Raw genomic sequence first — 15,451 nt, 5'->3', positions numbered from 1 at the left:
ACAGAGGCCCGCCATGCCTTCAGCCGCATCAAAGCGGATATCGCAAAGGCCATGATGCACGCCATCAACGAGTCCCTCCCCTTCCAAGTCGAGAGCGACGCATCCGACATAGCTCTGGCGGCCACCCTTAACCAAGCGGGCAGACCCGTGGCCTTTTTCTCCCCGACCCTCCACGCTTCAGAAATTCGCCACTCCTCAGTGGAAAAGGAGGCCCAAGCCATAGTGGAAGCTGTGCGACATTGGAGGCATTACCTGGCCGGTAGGAGATTCACTCTCCTCACTGACCAACGGTCGGTAGCCTTCATGTTCGATAATGCACAGCGGGGCAAGATAAAAAACGACATGATCCTGCGGTGGAGGATCGAACTCTCCACCTACAATTATGAGATCTTGTATCGTCCCGGAAAGCTGAGCGAGCCGTCCGATGCCCTATCTCGCGGCACTTGTGCCAACGCACAAGTGGACCGTCTCCAAGCCCTCCACGAGGACCTCTGCCACCCGGGGGTCACTCGTTTCTACCACTTCATAAAGGCCCGCAACCTCCCGTACTCCGTCGAGGAGGTCCGAACAGTCACCAGGAACTGCCAAATCTGCGCAGAGTGCAAACCGCACATTTTCAGCCAGATAGAGCGCACCTGATAAAGGCTTCCCATCCCTTTGAACGCCTCAGTTTGGACTGCAAAGGCCCCCCCCCTCCCCCCCCCCCCCCCCCTCCACCGATCGCAACACGGAATTTCTTAGCATCGTTGACGAATACTCCCGTTTCCCCTTCGCCATCCCCTGCCCCGACATGACCGCGGCCACGGTCATTAAAGCTCTATGCACCATCTTTACCCTGTTCGGTTTCCCCGCCTACATCTAGAGCGATAGGGGGTCCTCCTTCATGAGTGACGAGCTGCGTCAATTCCTGCTCAGTAAGGGCATAGCCTCGAGCAGGACGACCAGCTACAACCCCCGGGAGAACGGGCAGGTAGAGAGGGAGAATGGAACGGTCTGGAAGACCATCCTACTGGCCCTATGGTCTAGGAGTCTCCCAACTTCCCGCTGGCAGGAAGTACTCCCGGATGCCCTTCATTCTATCCGGTCCCTGCTGTGTACCACCACTAACCAAACGCCTCACGAGCGCCTCCTCCTCTTTCCCAGGAAGTCCTCCTCTGGAACGTCACTTCCGACCTGGCTGGCAGCCCCGGGACCAATTCTGCTCCGGAAACATGTGCGGGCGCACAAATCAGACCCACTGGTGGAGAAGGTACATCTACTCCACGCAAACCCGCAGTACGCCTACATGGCGTACCCAGACGGCCGACAGGGCATGGTCTCTCTGCGGGACCTGCCGCCCGCCGGAGCTCCCCACACCCCCCCAACACCAATCACCTCCCCCTCACTCCCGCCGGTGCACCCCACAGCCACCTCCTTCCCGGGGGATCAGTTCTCCTCCCAGGCCCGTCCAGGAGTAAGGAGACAGAGGGGGACAGCGCGATGCTCCCAGAGTCGACCGGACCCGAGCCAGCACCACCACCACCACCCGGGCTGGGACGATCGGAAAGGGCGACCAGAGCACCATCTTGACTCATCGAATCGACTTAAGATGTATATAATTCAGTGGCCCAGTAAAGCGGCATTGTTGTAAATAGTTAACGCTGCAAATCGGGTAAAATGTGAATAATTCAGTGGCCCAGTAAAAGCGGCATGATTGTATATAGTTCAATGGTTAAGGCACCGACCCTGTAAACCCCTACCACCATACCACCCACCACCCCGCCGGGTTCCTTTTTAACAAGGGGAGAATGTGGTGGTATGTATTAGGGGTAATACGGTACACCATGAATGCCGAGGAGCTATTGGAGGACAGATGCTGGGTCCTGATTGGATCTGCCGCCTACTGGGCTCCACCCAGATAGGCGGGGTATAAGACCCTGGGTTAATCCCCGCAGCTGCATTCTGTGACTGAGCTGCTGGGGAACAAGTCTGAACAAGTCTGCTCAATAAAGCCTCGATTGAAGTTCTTTACGTCTCGCCTCGTGTGTGATCAATGGTGCTACACCCACCACCTGGAGGTTCCCCTCCAAGTCACTCACCATCCCGACTTGGAAATATATTCAAAACCCTGGAGCTCCCTGCCTAACTGCACTGTGAGTGTACCTACACCACAAGGACTGCAACGGTTCAAGAAGGCAGCTCACCCACCACCTTCCCGAGGGCAATTAGGGATGGACAATAAACGCTGGTCTCGCCAGCGACGCCCACATCCTCTGAAACATCTTCCAAGTGAGAAAATCCCAGGCAAAGGCCATGACCGTCTGGGACAGCTGAGAGGAAACAGGAGGATGTAACTTCCCATCAGGCCTTGGTCCTATCGTTCTCACAAACTGGTTCAACGTAATCTCGCGAGACGTTGCGAGATCACACAACGGGGCGGGGTCACCGAACAATGCCTGGGATTGCCTCCAGAGCTTGGGATGGAGACTGACAGCACCCCTGGACCCTGGAAGACCACCGCAGCGTGGGGGTGGGGAGTATCAACAGGTGGACCTCCCAGATTCAGTACCATCGAGGAAGCCCATTGTTCAGCCTCAGAGTGTTCCTGGGCCATCTTCTTTCGCTGTGAGAGCAAAGAACAAATACAGCACAGGAACAGAATGGGAAGTTAATCTGTGAGGAAAGGTTGCATAGGCTTGTCCTGTCTCCATTGGAGTTTAGAAGATTGAGAGGTGATCTTATTGAAACATACATGATCCTGAGGGGAGTTGACAGTGTGGATGGAATCACAGAATCGCTACAGTGCAGGAGCCCTTTCGAAAGAATATCCGACCTAGGCCCACACCCCTGCCTTATCCCCCTAACCCCACCTAACCTTTTGGACACTAGAGAACAATTTAGCACGGTCAATCGACCTAACCTGCACCTCTTTGGACTGTGGGAGGAAACCGGAGCACCCGGAGGAAACCCACGCAGACACAGGGAGAACGTGCAGACCCCGCACAGACAGTGACCCAAGCCGGGAATCGAACCTGGGTCCCTGGAGTTCTGAGGCAGCAGTGCTAACCACTGTGCTATCTTGTGGGAGAGTGTAGAAATAGGGGACATAGTTTCCTAGTTTAGACGCAGCTGACAGAAACTTTCCTCTGATGTTAGGCTGAGGAACTTTCTTCCCCAGAGAAATTTGGAGCCTGCTTCGTTGAATATTTTAAAGGCTGATTTAGATAGATTCTTGACTGGCGAGGGACTCAAAAGGACCTTGGGGGTGGTGGGAATGTGAGGTGAGATCACAATCACCTCAGCCACGATCTTATTGAACGGCAGAGCAGGCTCGAGGGGCTGAATGGCCAACTCCTCCTAATTAATTTGTTTGTTTCTATGTTCATACTTAATCTTGCAGCTTGGAGAGCTGGGAATTATCCCAGTTTCCCCACTGGTTTGTACAATGCAGGGAGCCTCCACTCCAAGATACATTTGGGTAAAGATAGTTTTGTTTTGTTTCCAGGTATCGGTGGGGACTATTTCCGTCTGTTGTTGCCGGGCGAATATGCGGTCACCGTGTCGGCGCCAGGTTATCAGGACCAAGCCATTGTGGTTGATGTTGGCGCCAATGAAGCAACGTTGGTGAGTCATTCTTCCCGATATTTATTTATTGATCCCCACAGCAACAATCTTTATTTATATAGCACCTCTAATGCAGGATGCTGTCCTGAGGCACTTTGCAGTCTTATTATCAGAGAAGGTTCGACACAGAGCCGCCACTTATCCCAACACACTCCACAGCTGCACTCCCACATTCTACTCTCTGTAAACTTCACCTCGTACAAACCCTTGCTGCCCCCTGTCCTGAGTCACGGCAAGTCCCCTTCACCCTCATGCTCCATGACCCATGCTATCGGGGAACACTTCAGCAGTCAAGGGCATTCAGCCTCTGATCTCCGGGTAAGCGTTCTCCAAGGCGGCCTTCAGGACCCGCGACAACGCAGAATCGCCGAGCAGAAGCTTATAGCCAAGTTCCGCACACATGAGTGCGGCCTCAACCGGGACCTGGGATTCATGTCACATTACATTCATCCCCCACCATCTGGCCTGCGAAATCCTACCAACTGTCCTGGCTTGAGACAATTCACACCTCTTTAACCTGGGGTTACCCCATCTCTGGATCTGTAAAGAGTTAATCACCTGCTAATGCTCGCATTCCAAGCATTGTCTGGCATCTTTGAATCTGTCTATATATGTGTTTCTGGACATACCTCTTCATTCACCTGAGGAAGGAGCAGTGCTCCGAAAGCTAGTGGTTCGAAACAAACCTGTTGGACTTTAACCTGGTGTTGTAGTAAGACTTCTTACTGTGCTCACCCCAGTCCAACGCCGGCATCTCCACATCTTCTGTTCTGGCAGTGCATGTTTTCAAATTCTCGCCCTTCTTTTCAAACCCCTCCATGACATCGCTCCTTCCCTGTCTCTGTGACCTCCTCCAATCTGCAGTCCTTTTGGATCTCTGTGCCTCTCCAATTCTGGACTCATTCAACATTCCTGACTTTAAATTGCCCCACCGTTGGTCGTGACTCCATCGCCAAACCTCTCCAACTCTCTGTTCCACTTCTCCTCCTTAACGACAAGGGCTATTGGTTACGTCTTGATGTTTCCTTTTACGACTGGCTGTCATGTTTTTCTTACTTGAGTGCTCCCGTGAACCATATTAGGATGTTTTGCAACTTTGAAGGCGCTATGTAAATGCAAGCTGTTCTTTTCTGGTCTTCTGAGGCAAGAATTTAACTCTGCTTCTTCAGTGCGCGCCTGAATTTCTCCTCGACTTGTAAAAAAAAAAATCTGATCTCTTCCCAGGTGGATTTCCATTTGGTGTCAAAAGCAGTTGCGCACAGCACCGGTTCGCCCAACATCTTGCTCTCACCGATCGCCACCAGCAGAGCGACCCTTCACAGAGTGGGTCCACGGGCGACCGGAGAGGGATCCCAGAGGCCAAAGGAACATCGGCGCCCTCGACACCGTCTCCACGGGCACGGAACGCCAACCCTCCCCACGTCCTCCCTCCGACTCACTCGCTCTTCAAACACTTTTCACTCGACCGCCCGCCATGAAGGGGTGCCAGGGAAGTGACGGGGCTGGAAACTCCTGGGAGAACTCCGCCTGAGCAAGAACATCCAAACCGAGACCATTTATCTTTAAGTGTTTACTGTATGTGCTTTCTGTTTCAACGTTAAAATTCTGCTTTTCCTCGTTTAAGCCGCAAGCGGGGGTTCACAACTCACTGGACTGATTCCTGGAGCCTGATCCTATCACCTCCAGCTTCTGCCATTGGTCACCCAACATATCTGTCATTGCCACCGCCAATCCGGAAGCAGCTGAACTCTTTGTCATCCTCCCATTGGACGATTCTTCACTGTTGGTCAAACCTCCTTCTATATTATTATAATTAATGAACAAATGTTTCTAACAAGACAAATGAATTATTTTATATCCTCATTGACTTTTCTCCCTGGGTTTTGTATGATTCCGTGTTTGGGGAGATGAATCTTCAATTTCGGACTGCTCCAGGGCAATTCTGGAGGGTTGGCAACCCCCGGTTGTGAGGTGAGTGTTCAGTTCAGATGACCTGAGGCCTACGCTGAAGGCTTCTTTTCCAAAACACATCTTTGCTGTTGGCCTGTTTTCACACAACACTTTGTGACATCACCCCATTTCCAACACTGCCGAGGGGTTTACAGTTATTTGACGATTTCTTTCAGCCGTGCTAAAAACAAGACATCTTTGTTTTAGCCGTTTCCATGACAACATATGTGGGGGTTGGGGCTGAAAACACAGTGATCTCTGTGACACGTGAAGCACCATTTTCCCCGCCCCTTCCCGTTCTGCCAGGTCAGCTCACACTGAATCGTAGAATCCGTACAGTACAAAAGGAGGCCATTCGGCTCATCGAGTCTGCGCCAACCCTTCGAAGGACCACCCCACCTAGGCCAACGCCACCGCCCTATTCCCACAGCCCCACCAACCTTTTTGGACACTAAGGGACAATTTATCATGTCCAATATATCGAAGCTGCACATCTTTGGGCTGTGGGAGGAAACCGGAGCATCCGGAGGAAACCCACGCACACACGGGGAGAACGTGCAGACTCCGCACAGACAGTGACCCACGACCGGAATCAAATCCAGGTCCTTGGCACTGTGAGGCAGCAGAGCTAACCATGCCGTCCTGGATCCTTCCCCATGGATACTCCGACTTATCACTGCTCTTTCTGAGTTATTCCATTTCCTACTTCTTACACTAAGAAAGATTATTATTATTTAGATCTTTGATTTTAACCCTTGAATTTTGAACGGCTATACAAGTCGTTGTTTGTGTTAAAAATGAACTACGAAACTGATATTTAATGTTAACGTCATTATTAATGTAAAGGCTCAAGTGACACAATGCATAAGTTGTCATTGGATGGGATCATCCATTCCTTGACCAACATAATCAGAGTAGTCAAGTGACTCTGACCATCATTTGATTGGTCCAAGGTTAGAAGCCTGGAATTATTGAGCATGGAGAGACTGTTCAGCCAATCACACTACAGCTCTCCCTGGGAGTGTTTACCCTGTATCTCACCCCGTGCTGTACCTGTCCTGGGAGTGTTTGATGCGGACAGTGTAGAAGGAGCTTTACTCTGTATCTAACCCTGTGCTGTACCTGTCCTGGGAGTGTTTGATGGGGACAGTGTGGAGGGAGCTTTACTCTGTATCTAACCCCGTGCTGTACCTGTCCTGGGAGTGTTTGATGGAACAGTGTAGAAGGAGCTTTACTCTGTATCTAACCCCTTGCTGTACCTGTCCTGGGAGCGTTTGATGGGGACAGTGTAGAGGGAGCTTTACTCTATATCTAACACCGTGCTGTACCTGTCCTGGGAGTGTTTGATGGGGACAGCGTAGAGGGAGCTTTACTCTGTATCTAACACTGTGCTGTACCTGTCCTGGGAGTGTTTGATGGCGACAGTGTAGAGGGAGCTTTACTCTGTGTCTGTCCCCGTGCTATACCTGTCCTGTGAGTGTTTGATGGGGACAGTGTAGAGGGAGCTTTACTCTGTATCTAACCCCGTGCTGTACCTGTCCTGTGAGTGTTTGATGGGGACAGTGTAGAGGGAGCTTTACTCTGTATCTAACCACGTGCTGTACCTGTCCTGTGAGTGTTTGATGGGGACAGTGTAAAAGGCGCTTTACTCTGTATCTAACCCCGTGCTGTACCTGTCCTGGGAGTCTTTGATGGGGACACTGCAGAGGGAGCTTTACTCTATATCTGACCCTGTGCTGTACCTGTCCTGGGAGTGTTTGATGGGGACAGTGTGGAGGGAGCATTACTCTGTATCTAACCCCGTGCTGTACCTGTCCTGGGAGTGTTTGATGGGGACAGTGTAGAGGGAGCTTTACTCTGTATCTAACCCCGGGCTGTACCTGTCCTGTGAGTGTTTGATGGGGACAGTGTAAAGGGAGCTTTACTCTGTATCTAACCCCGTGCTGTACCTTTCCTGGGAGTGTTTGATGGGGACAGTGTGGAGGGAGTTTTACTCTGTATCTAACCCCATGCTGTTCCTGTCCTGGGAGTGTTTGGTGGGGACAGCGTAGAGGGAGCTTTACTCTGTGGACAGGTGGAGAGAGCAATTAATAAAATGTTGAGTACCATGGGCTTTATTAATAGGGGCATTGAGTACAAGAGCGAGGAGGTTATGCTGAACTTACACAAGACACTAGTTAGATCTCAGGTGGGGAATTGTGCACCGTTCTGGGGGCCACAATGTAGGAAGGAGGTGGACACATTGGAGAGGGTGCGGAAGAGGTTGACAGGAATGGTTCCAGGGAGGAGAAACTTCAGTTCTGAGGATTAGTTGGAGAGGTTGTTCTCTTTAGAGAGCAGAAGACTGAGGAGATTTGATAGAGATATTCAAAATCATGAGGGGCTGGGCAGAGTAGTTAGGGAGTAACTGTTCCCGCTCGGGTATAAGGCTCGAGAACGAGAGGGGCACAGTTTCAAGGTGATTTGCAAAAGAAGCAAATGTGATGCGAGAAAAAAACCTTCTCACCCAGCGAGTGGCTGGGGTCCGGAATGCACAGCCTGGAAGTGTGGTGGAGGGAGGTTCAATCGAGGCGTTCGAGGCGGCGTGGGCAGGGGAATGACACAAAGTCATGAAGCTCGTTTGGAGAGCTGGTGCAGACACTATGTGCCGAATGGCCTCTTTCTGAGTTGTAACCATTCTGTACCTAACTCTGTGCTGTCGCTGCCAGCTGTAATAAAGTGGCCAGACAGCTGATTTCTCTTCCCCTTCGCTGCTCCACTGTTGTGCCACCAATTGGAATGTTCTGTGGCTGAAATACTGCCCGCATCCTGTGCGCGGCTCCATTGCGGTGATTTGAATTGTGAGTGAGTTTGTAGTTGGCTGCTGTCTGCTCCCGTACACGGAGCTGGTCTGCAAATGACACAGAAAGCTTTGTCAATAACCCAGTGGTTTGGGAAATGAAACTTGCCGTTGTTACACTGTGGACGTTGGCGGGTCTATAAATAATCAGCAGCAAAGGCTACACTCGGAATGTGACCTGTTGTCATGTCTGGCTCAGTGGGTAGCTCAGCTCCGAGGCAGGAGGACTGAACCACACTTTAGAGACTTGAGTACATGGCTCGTGCTCCCAGTGCAGTGCTGAGGGAGTGCTGCACTGTCGGAGGCGCAGTCTTTTGGGTGTGACTTTAAACTGAGGTCCCACCTGACCCCTCACGTGGATGTAAAAGATCCCATTGTGAACCGTTGTCGATTGTTGTAAAAACCCAACAGGTTCACTAATGTCCTTGAGGGAAGGAAATCTGCCGTCCTTACCCGGTCCGGCCTACACGTGACTCCAGACCCACAGCAATGTGGTTGACTCTTAACTACCCTCTGAAAAGACCCAACGAGCCGTTCCATTGCATCAAACTGAGAGAGAAAAGTCAATAAGGAACAAAGCCAGACAGACCGCCTGGCATCGAGCTAAGCACTGGAAACAGCAATCGGAAAACCAGCCACGTCGACCCTGCAAAGAGATAGTGCACATGAAGGACCTGGGGGTGGGGGGGGGGGGGGGGGGGGTTCTGATCCAGAAAAGGCAAATGGGATGTTTGAGACCTTTTACCGGGCGTTGTAAATGTCGGAGCTCCCGGAGAGGGACTCGGACACTGCACAGTTCTTGGATGGATTAGGCTTCCTGGTGTTAGAGGAGGAGAAAGTACAGGAGCTGGGGACTGTGCTTGGGCTGGGGGAGGTGGTCAGGTACATCGGTTCCATGCAGTCTGGGAAGGATCCGAGCTTGAACGGATTCCCAGTGGAGTTTTATTTAAAATTTGCAACGGAGCTGGGACCTCATCTAAGGGAGACGTTTAATGAGTTGTTATCCCGGGAGAGTTGCCAACCACATTGGCACAGGCCTCTATCTCTCTAATCCTGAAAAAGGAGAAGGACCCAAGAGAGTGTGGGTCATATCGGCCCATATCTCTATTGAAATGCAGATGCAAAGTTATTGGCCAAGGTGCTGGCAACGTGCTAGGAGGAATGTCCGCGGGGGTAGTAGCTGAGGATCAGACGGGGTTTGTGAAAGGCCAACAATTGTCGGCCAATATAAGGAGATTATTGAATGTGGCAATGTCGCTCCCTTGGCTTCGGAGCCGGAGTTAATAATCTCCCTGGATGCAGAGAAAAGGTTCGACCGGTGAGTGTAGGGGTATAGAGAGGGGAGGTATGGAACACTAAGTGTCCCTGTACACAGATGACTTGCTGTTGCACGTAACAGACCCCCTCTCCAGTATGGGAAGGATTATGGAGGTGTTAAGTAAGTTTAGCTCCTATTTGGGGTATCGAATTAGTGTGTGAAGTAGTGAGATGTTTTCAGTGAGCCCTCAGGACAGGGAGGAGTCTGGAGAAGCTGCCATTTCGACTGGCTAGGTCGAGCTTCAGGTATTTGGGAGCACAGGTGACTTTGCGTCTGGGCATTGTTGCATAAGCTGAATTAGCCAGTCTGGTAGAAGGGGAGAAGGGAGATTTGAAGAGGCGGGATGTTCTGCCACTATCGTTGGCAGGGCGGGATCAAATGATGAAAATGACGGTCCTCCCAAAATTCTTAATCATTTTCCAGAATCTCCAGATCTTTTTACCTAAATCTTTTTTGGGGAAGATTAATAAGCTGATTTCAGAGTTTGTTTGGGCAGGAGAGACACCTCGGGATTTGGACAGTGTTTTTGCAGAGGGACAGGTGGTCGAGGGGGTTGACGTTGCCGAATTTGCCGCTGACGCTCCCGCGCATGCGCCACCCCGAGATGTCATTTCCGTGCCAGCTGGCGGGGCAACAAAGGCCGTTTCCGCCAGCTGGCGGGGCAGAAATTCCTCCGGCGTCGGCCTAGCCCCTCAATGTTGGGGCTCGGCCCCCAAAGATGCGGAGCATTCCGGACCTTTGGGACGGCACGATGCCCGTCTGATTGGCGCCGGTTTGGGCGCCAGTCGGCGGACATCGCGCCGTTTCGGGAGAATTTCGCCCCGAATCTCAGAATCAACGACCTCACTATTCACCTTGATAAAAAATTCTACCATATTATGGTCACTCATCCCCAATGGTTCTCACACAACTAGATTGCCACCTAATCCTTTCTCATTGAACAACACTCAGTCCAAGATGGCCTGTTCCCTTGTTGGTTCCTCAACATATTGGTCCAGAAAACCATCCCGTATGCACTCCAGAAATTCCTCCTCTATTGTACTGTGACTAATTTGACTCACCCAATCTGTGTGCAGATTAAAGTCACCCATAATCACAGATGGCCCTTTATCACATGCATATCTGATTTCCTGTCTAATGCTATTCCCAACATTACCACTGCAGCATACAGTAAAAGTAAAGTCGCCATAGTCCCAGGTGACCATAGGCTGCTTTCCCCTTTGAGGGAGGGAACTGACTGGTGGTGATTTAACCTGAGGGTCACCACACCTCAGGCGAGGGGCGAGGTTGAGAAGGCTGGGGTCTTCATGAATAACCTGAGCCAGTACGGGGATTGGACCCTCGCTGCTGGCCTCGCTCTGCATCATGAAGCAACTGTCCAGCCACTTGTGGTCTGAATACCACCCGTACGAATGTATTTTGCCCCTTGGTGTTCCTTAACTTTAAAAAAATAAATTTAGAGTCCCCAATTCCTTTTGTTCCAATTAAGGGGCAATTCAGCGTGGCCAATCCACCTAGCCTGCACATCTTTGGGTTGTGGGGATGAGACCCACGCAGACACGGGGAGAATGTGCAAACTCCACACGGGGTGTTTCTTAACTTGACCCATAGTGATGCAACATTGTCTGTGCTAATGTCTTTCCCCAATATTGCGTCAATATCTTCTTTAATCAAGAGTGTTGTTGTTTGCAGGGAGCTTGCTGTCCACAAATTGACAGCCCCGTTTCCTGCCTTCCAGTGACTGCACTTTGAAAACACTCCATTGGCTGTAAAGTGCTTTGGAATGTCCTGATGATGTACAAACAAATGAGCATGCAAATTAGGAGCAGGAGTAGGCCACTTGGCCCCTCGAACCTGCTCCACCATTCAATAAGACCATTGGCTGATCTGGTTGTAACTCCAACCCCACATTCCTGCCCCATAACTTTTTCACCCCCTTGTTAATCAAGAATCTATCCAGCTCTGCCTTAATAATATCCAGTGACCCAGTCTCCATTGCACTCTCGCGAAGAGAATGCCACAGACTAACGGCCCTCTGAGAGAAAGATTTCTCCTCATCTCTGTAGCAAAAATGGGAGACCCTTTAAGTTTTATGCTGCGCCCCCTAATTCTAGTCTCTCCCATAAGGAGAAGCACCCTCTCAGGATCCACCCTGTCCATTCCTCACATGGTCTTATATTTCAATAAGATTGCTGTTCATTCTTCTAATCTCCATTAAAGACAGGCCCAACTTGTCTGACCTTTCCTCATTCCAGGAATCAGTAGAGTGAACCTTCTCTGAACTGTGTCTAATGCAATTATGCCCTTTCTTCTCTAAAGAGACCAAAACTGCCTGTCGAACTCCAGATGTGGCGTCACCAACACCCTGTACAGCTGTAGCAACACTTCCCTACTTTTTATATTCCATTCTTCCCCTTTGCAATAAACACCAATGTTCCCATTTACCTTCTTTTTTTTAAATTTTAGAGTACCCAATTATTTTTTTCCAATTAAGGGGCAATTTAGCATGGCCAATCCAGCTAGCCTGCACATCTTTTGGGTTGTGGGGATGATGCACGATCAATGACCACGAAAGCGAGGTTGTAGTCCAACTGAAGGCTTTAATAAGCTGGATGTTTCCCCCAGCAGCTCAGGTACAGAATGAAGGCTGCTGGGGCGGCACGGGTTCTTATACCCCGCCTTGCAGGGCAGAGCTATCATACATCCTAACCAATAGAAAGCATACAGTTTCCACCAATGGTGCTCCAGCCTATCAGGTACCGTAATACCAAAATACCACATTCACCCCCTGTTAAAAAAAGAGTCCGGCGGGGTTGGTGGCCTGAAACTACAAAACATAGCATCATGGTATAATTAGTTATGGAGGTACCGTAATACCTCCGTACAGTGTTTAGTAACTATTTACAATTCTGATAGCTATGTACATTTGATGGTTTATATTTACAGTTTACAATTAAAATGAAGCAATCAGTCGATCGGGGGCCCTGGTCGTCCTTTGTAATCGTCGGAGCCTCGGTGGTGACTCCGGTGGAGGCTCGGGCATCTGTGACTCTGGGAGCGTGGCTTCGATCTCCATGGCAGCTTTGGCACCCCTAGACGGCACTGGTGGGGAAAACGGTTGACCTGGGAAGGGAACGCCTGCGGGGGGCGTCGGAGGGTGGGTGGGGGGGGCCTAGACAGGGGCGGCGGAAGGACCGATCCTCCTGTAAGGTGCTGCGGTGGAGTGGAGGGTGGGACTGGTGGCTGGGATGTGCGCGGGGTTCCGGCGGGCGCCAGGTCCCCTAGGGAGACCGTATCTTGTCGGCCGTCGGGGTACGCCAAGTAGGCGTACTGGGGGTTAGCATGGAGCAGATGGACCCTCTCGACCAACGGGTCCGACTTGTGCGCCCGCACGTGTTTTCGGAGCAGGATGGGTCCGGGTGCTGCGAGCCAGGTCGGGAGCGAGGTCGCAGAGGAGGACTTCCTGGGGAAGATAAGGAGACGTTCGTGAGGTGTCTGATTGGTGGTCGTACAAAGCAGTGACCGGATGGAGTGGAGGGCATCCGGGAGGACTTCTTGCCAGCGGGAGACTGGGAGTTTCCTGGAACGTAGGGCCAGTAGGACGGTCTTCCAGACCGTTCTGTTCTCCCTCTCTACCTGTCCATTACCCCGGGGGTTGTAACTGGTCGTCCTGCTCGAGGTGATGTCCTTGCTGAGCAGGAATTGACGCAGTTCGTCACTCATAAAGGAGGACCCCCTATCACTATGTATGTAAGCGGGAACCCGAACACTGCAAAGATGCTATGGAGGGCCTTGATGATGGTGGTTGCGGTCATGTCGGGGCAGGGGATGGCGAAAGGGAGTACTCGTCAATCATGTTCAGGAAGTACGTGTTGCGGTCGGTGGAGGGGAGGGGGTCTTTGAAGTCCATGCTGAGGCGTTCAAAGGGACGGGAAGCCTTTATCAGGTGCGCTTTCTCTGGTCGGTAGAAGTGCGGTTTGCACTCCGCGCAGATTTGGCAGTCCATGGTGGCTGTCCTGACCTCCTCGATGGAGTAAGGCAGGTTGCGGGTCTTGACAAAATGGAAAAAGCGAGTGACCCCCGGGTGGCAGAGGTTCTCGTGGAGGGCTCGGAGGCGGTCCACTTGTGCGGTGGCACATGTGTCGCGGGGCAGGGCATCAGGAGGCTCGTTTAGCTTCCCCGGACGGTACAAGATCTCATAGTTGTAGGTGGAGAGTTCGATCCTCCACCACAAGATCTTGTCGTTTTTTATCTTGCCCCGCTGTGCATTATCGAACATGAAAGCAACCGACCGTTGGTCCGTGAGGAGAGTGAATCTCCTGCCGGCTAGGTCATGCCTCCAATGTCGGAAGCATGGAGTGTACGAGAGAAGAAGGTCTGCCCACTTGGTTGAGGGTGGCCGCCAGAGCTACGTCGGACGCATCGCTCCCGACCTGGAAGGGGAGGGACTCGTCGATGGCGCGCATCGTGGCCTTTGAAATGTCTGCTTTGATGCTGCTGAAGGCCTGGCGGGCCTCTATCGACGGGGGAAAAACTGTGGATTGGATCAGGGGACGGGCCTTGTCCGCGTAGTTGGGGACCCACTGGGCGTAGTAGCTAAAAAACCCTAGGCAACGTTTCAGGTCCTTGGAGCAGTGAGGGAGGGGGAACTCCATAAGGGGGTGCATGCGTTCAGGGTCGGGGCCTATAACTCCATTTCGCACTACGTAGCCGAGGATGGCTAGATGGTCGGTGCTAAACACGCATTTATCCTTGTTGTATGTAAGGTTAAGGATTTTAGCGGTCTGGAGAAATTTTCGGAGGTTGGTGTCGTGGTCCTGCTGGTCATGGCCGCAGATGGTGACATCATCGAGATACAGGAATGTTGCCCGTAAACCGTACCGGTCAACCATTCGGTCCATCTCGCGCTGGAAGACGAGACCCTGTTGGTGACACCGAAGGGAACCTTTAAGAAGTGATAGAGCCGGACTTCTGGTGACGGCGGGCGGGAGGCGGCCGCACAATGGAGGGCTCCCGTTCGGGAACGGCATTTTCGGGGCTTTAAGCCCGGTCCCAGGGTCCACGGAGGCGGCAAAAGCAGGAAGAAACAGTGAAGGCACAGTGAAGAAAAATGTCGAGGGTGAGCAAAAAATCATCCGTAAAGAAAACAGCTGAAGGTCCGTCGGGGAGTGGAAAGGTCACCACGGGGTCACCAAGGAAAATGGAGGCTGGAGCACCCGGGGAGGCCGCAGTGCTTACGGCTGAAGAAATAACTAAGGTGATGGCCGTGGAATTCGAAAGGCAGTTTACAAAATGCATGGAGACTGTGAGGAAGGAGATGAGGGAGGTTTTGAGTGCGCTGGTGGAGGAGGCGGTTTCCCCGTTGAAGACGGCGGTGGTGAGCGCAGTGGCGGAGGTGCGAGAGCAAGGGGAGGCGCGAGAGCAAGGGGAGGCACTGAAGGAAGTGGAGGAGACGTTATTGCAGCACGGTGATCAACTTGCCTCGATGGGGAAGGAGATGCGGAAGGTGATGGATACTAACAAGGATCTGCGAGGGAAAATGGAAGACCTGGAAAACAGATCCAGGCGACAGAACTTGAGGATTGTGGGGCTGCCCGAAGGAGTTGAAGGACCGAAGCCGACTGAGTATTTTGCCGCGATGTTGGCGAAACTATTGGGGGAGGGGGAGGATCCCTCCCGATATGAACTGGATCGGGCTCATCGGTCGTGGAGGCCTGTACCAAAGGCGAGTGAGCCGCCAA

The 15,451-nt window shown here is 51.9% G+C and overlaps 1 protein-coding gene across 1 annotated transcript in view; it reads left to right on the top strand.

The window, feature by feature from the left end:
- cpn1 (carboxypeptidase N, polypeptide 1) overlaps window positions 1-5,466 on the top strand; it is a 141,972-nt gene extending 136,506 nt beyond the window's left edge. Inside the window, exons 8-9 of the mRNA XM_072479701.1 lie at window positions 3,485-3,603; window positions 4,828-5,466. Coding sequence (XP_072335802.1) covers window positions 3,485-3,603; window positions 4,828-5,100 — 392 coding nt within the window. The 3' untranslated portion in view covers window positions 5,101-5,466. The remainder of the gene's footprint in view (window positions 1-3,484; window positions 3,604-4,827) is intronic.
- The last annotated feature ends 9,985 nt before the right edge of the window (window positions 5,467-15,451 follow it).

Source organism: Scyliorhinus torazame, chromosome 16 (assembly GCF_047496885.1).
Source record: "Scyliorhinus torazame isolate Kashiwa2021f chromosome 16, sScyTor2.1, whole genome shotgun sequence".
NCBI classification, from domain to species: Eukaryota; Metazoa; Chordata; class Chondrichthyes; order Carcharhiniformes; family Scyliorhinidae; genus Scyliorhinus; species Scyliorhinus torazame.
Note: the sequence above shows the minus strand (reverse complement) of the source record. Positions and strands in the feature narration are given on the sequence as shown.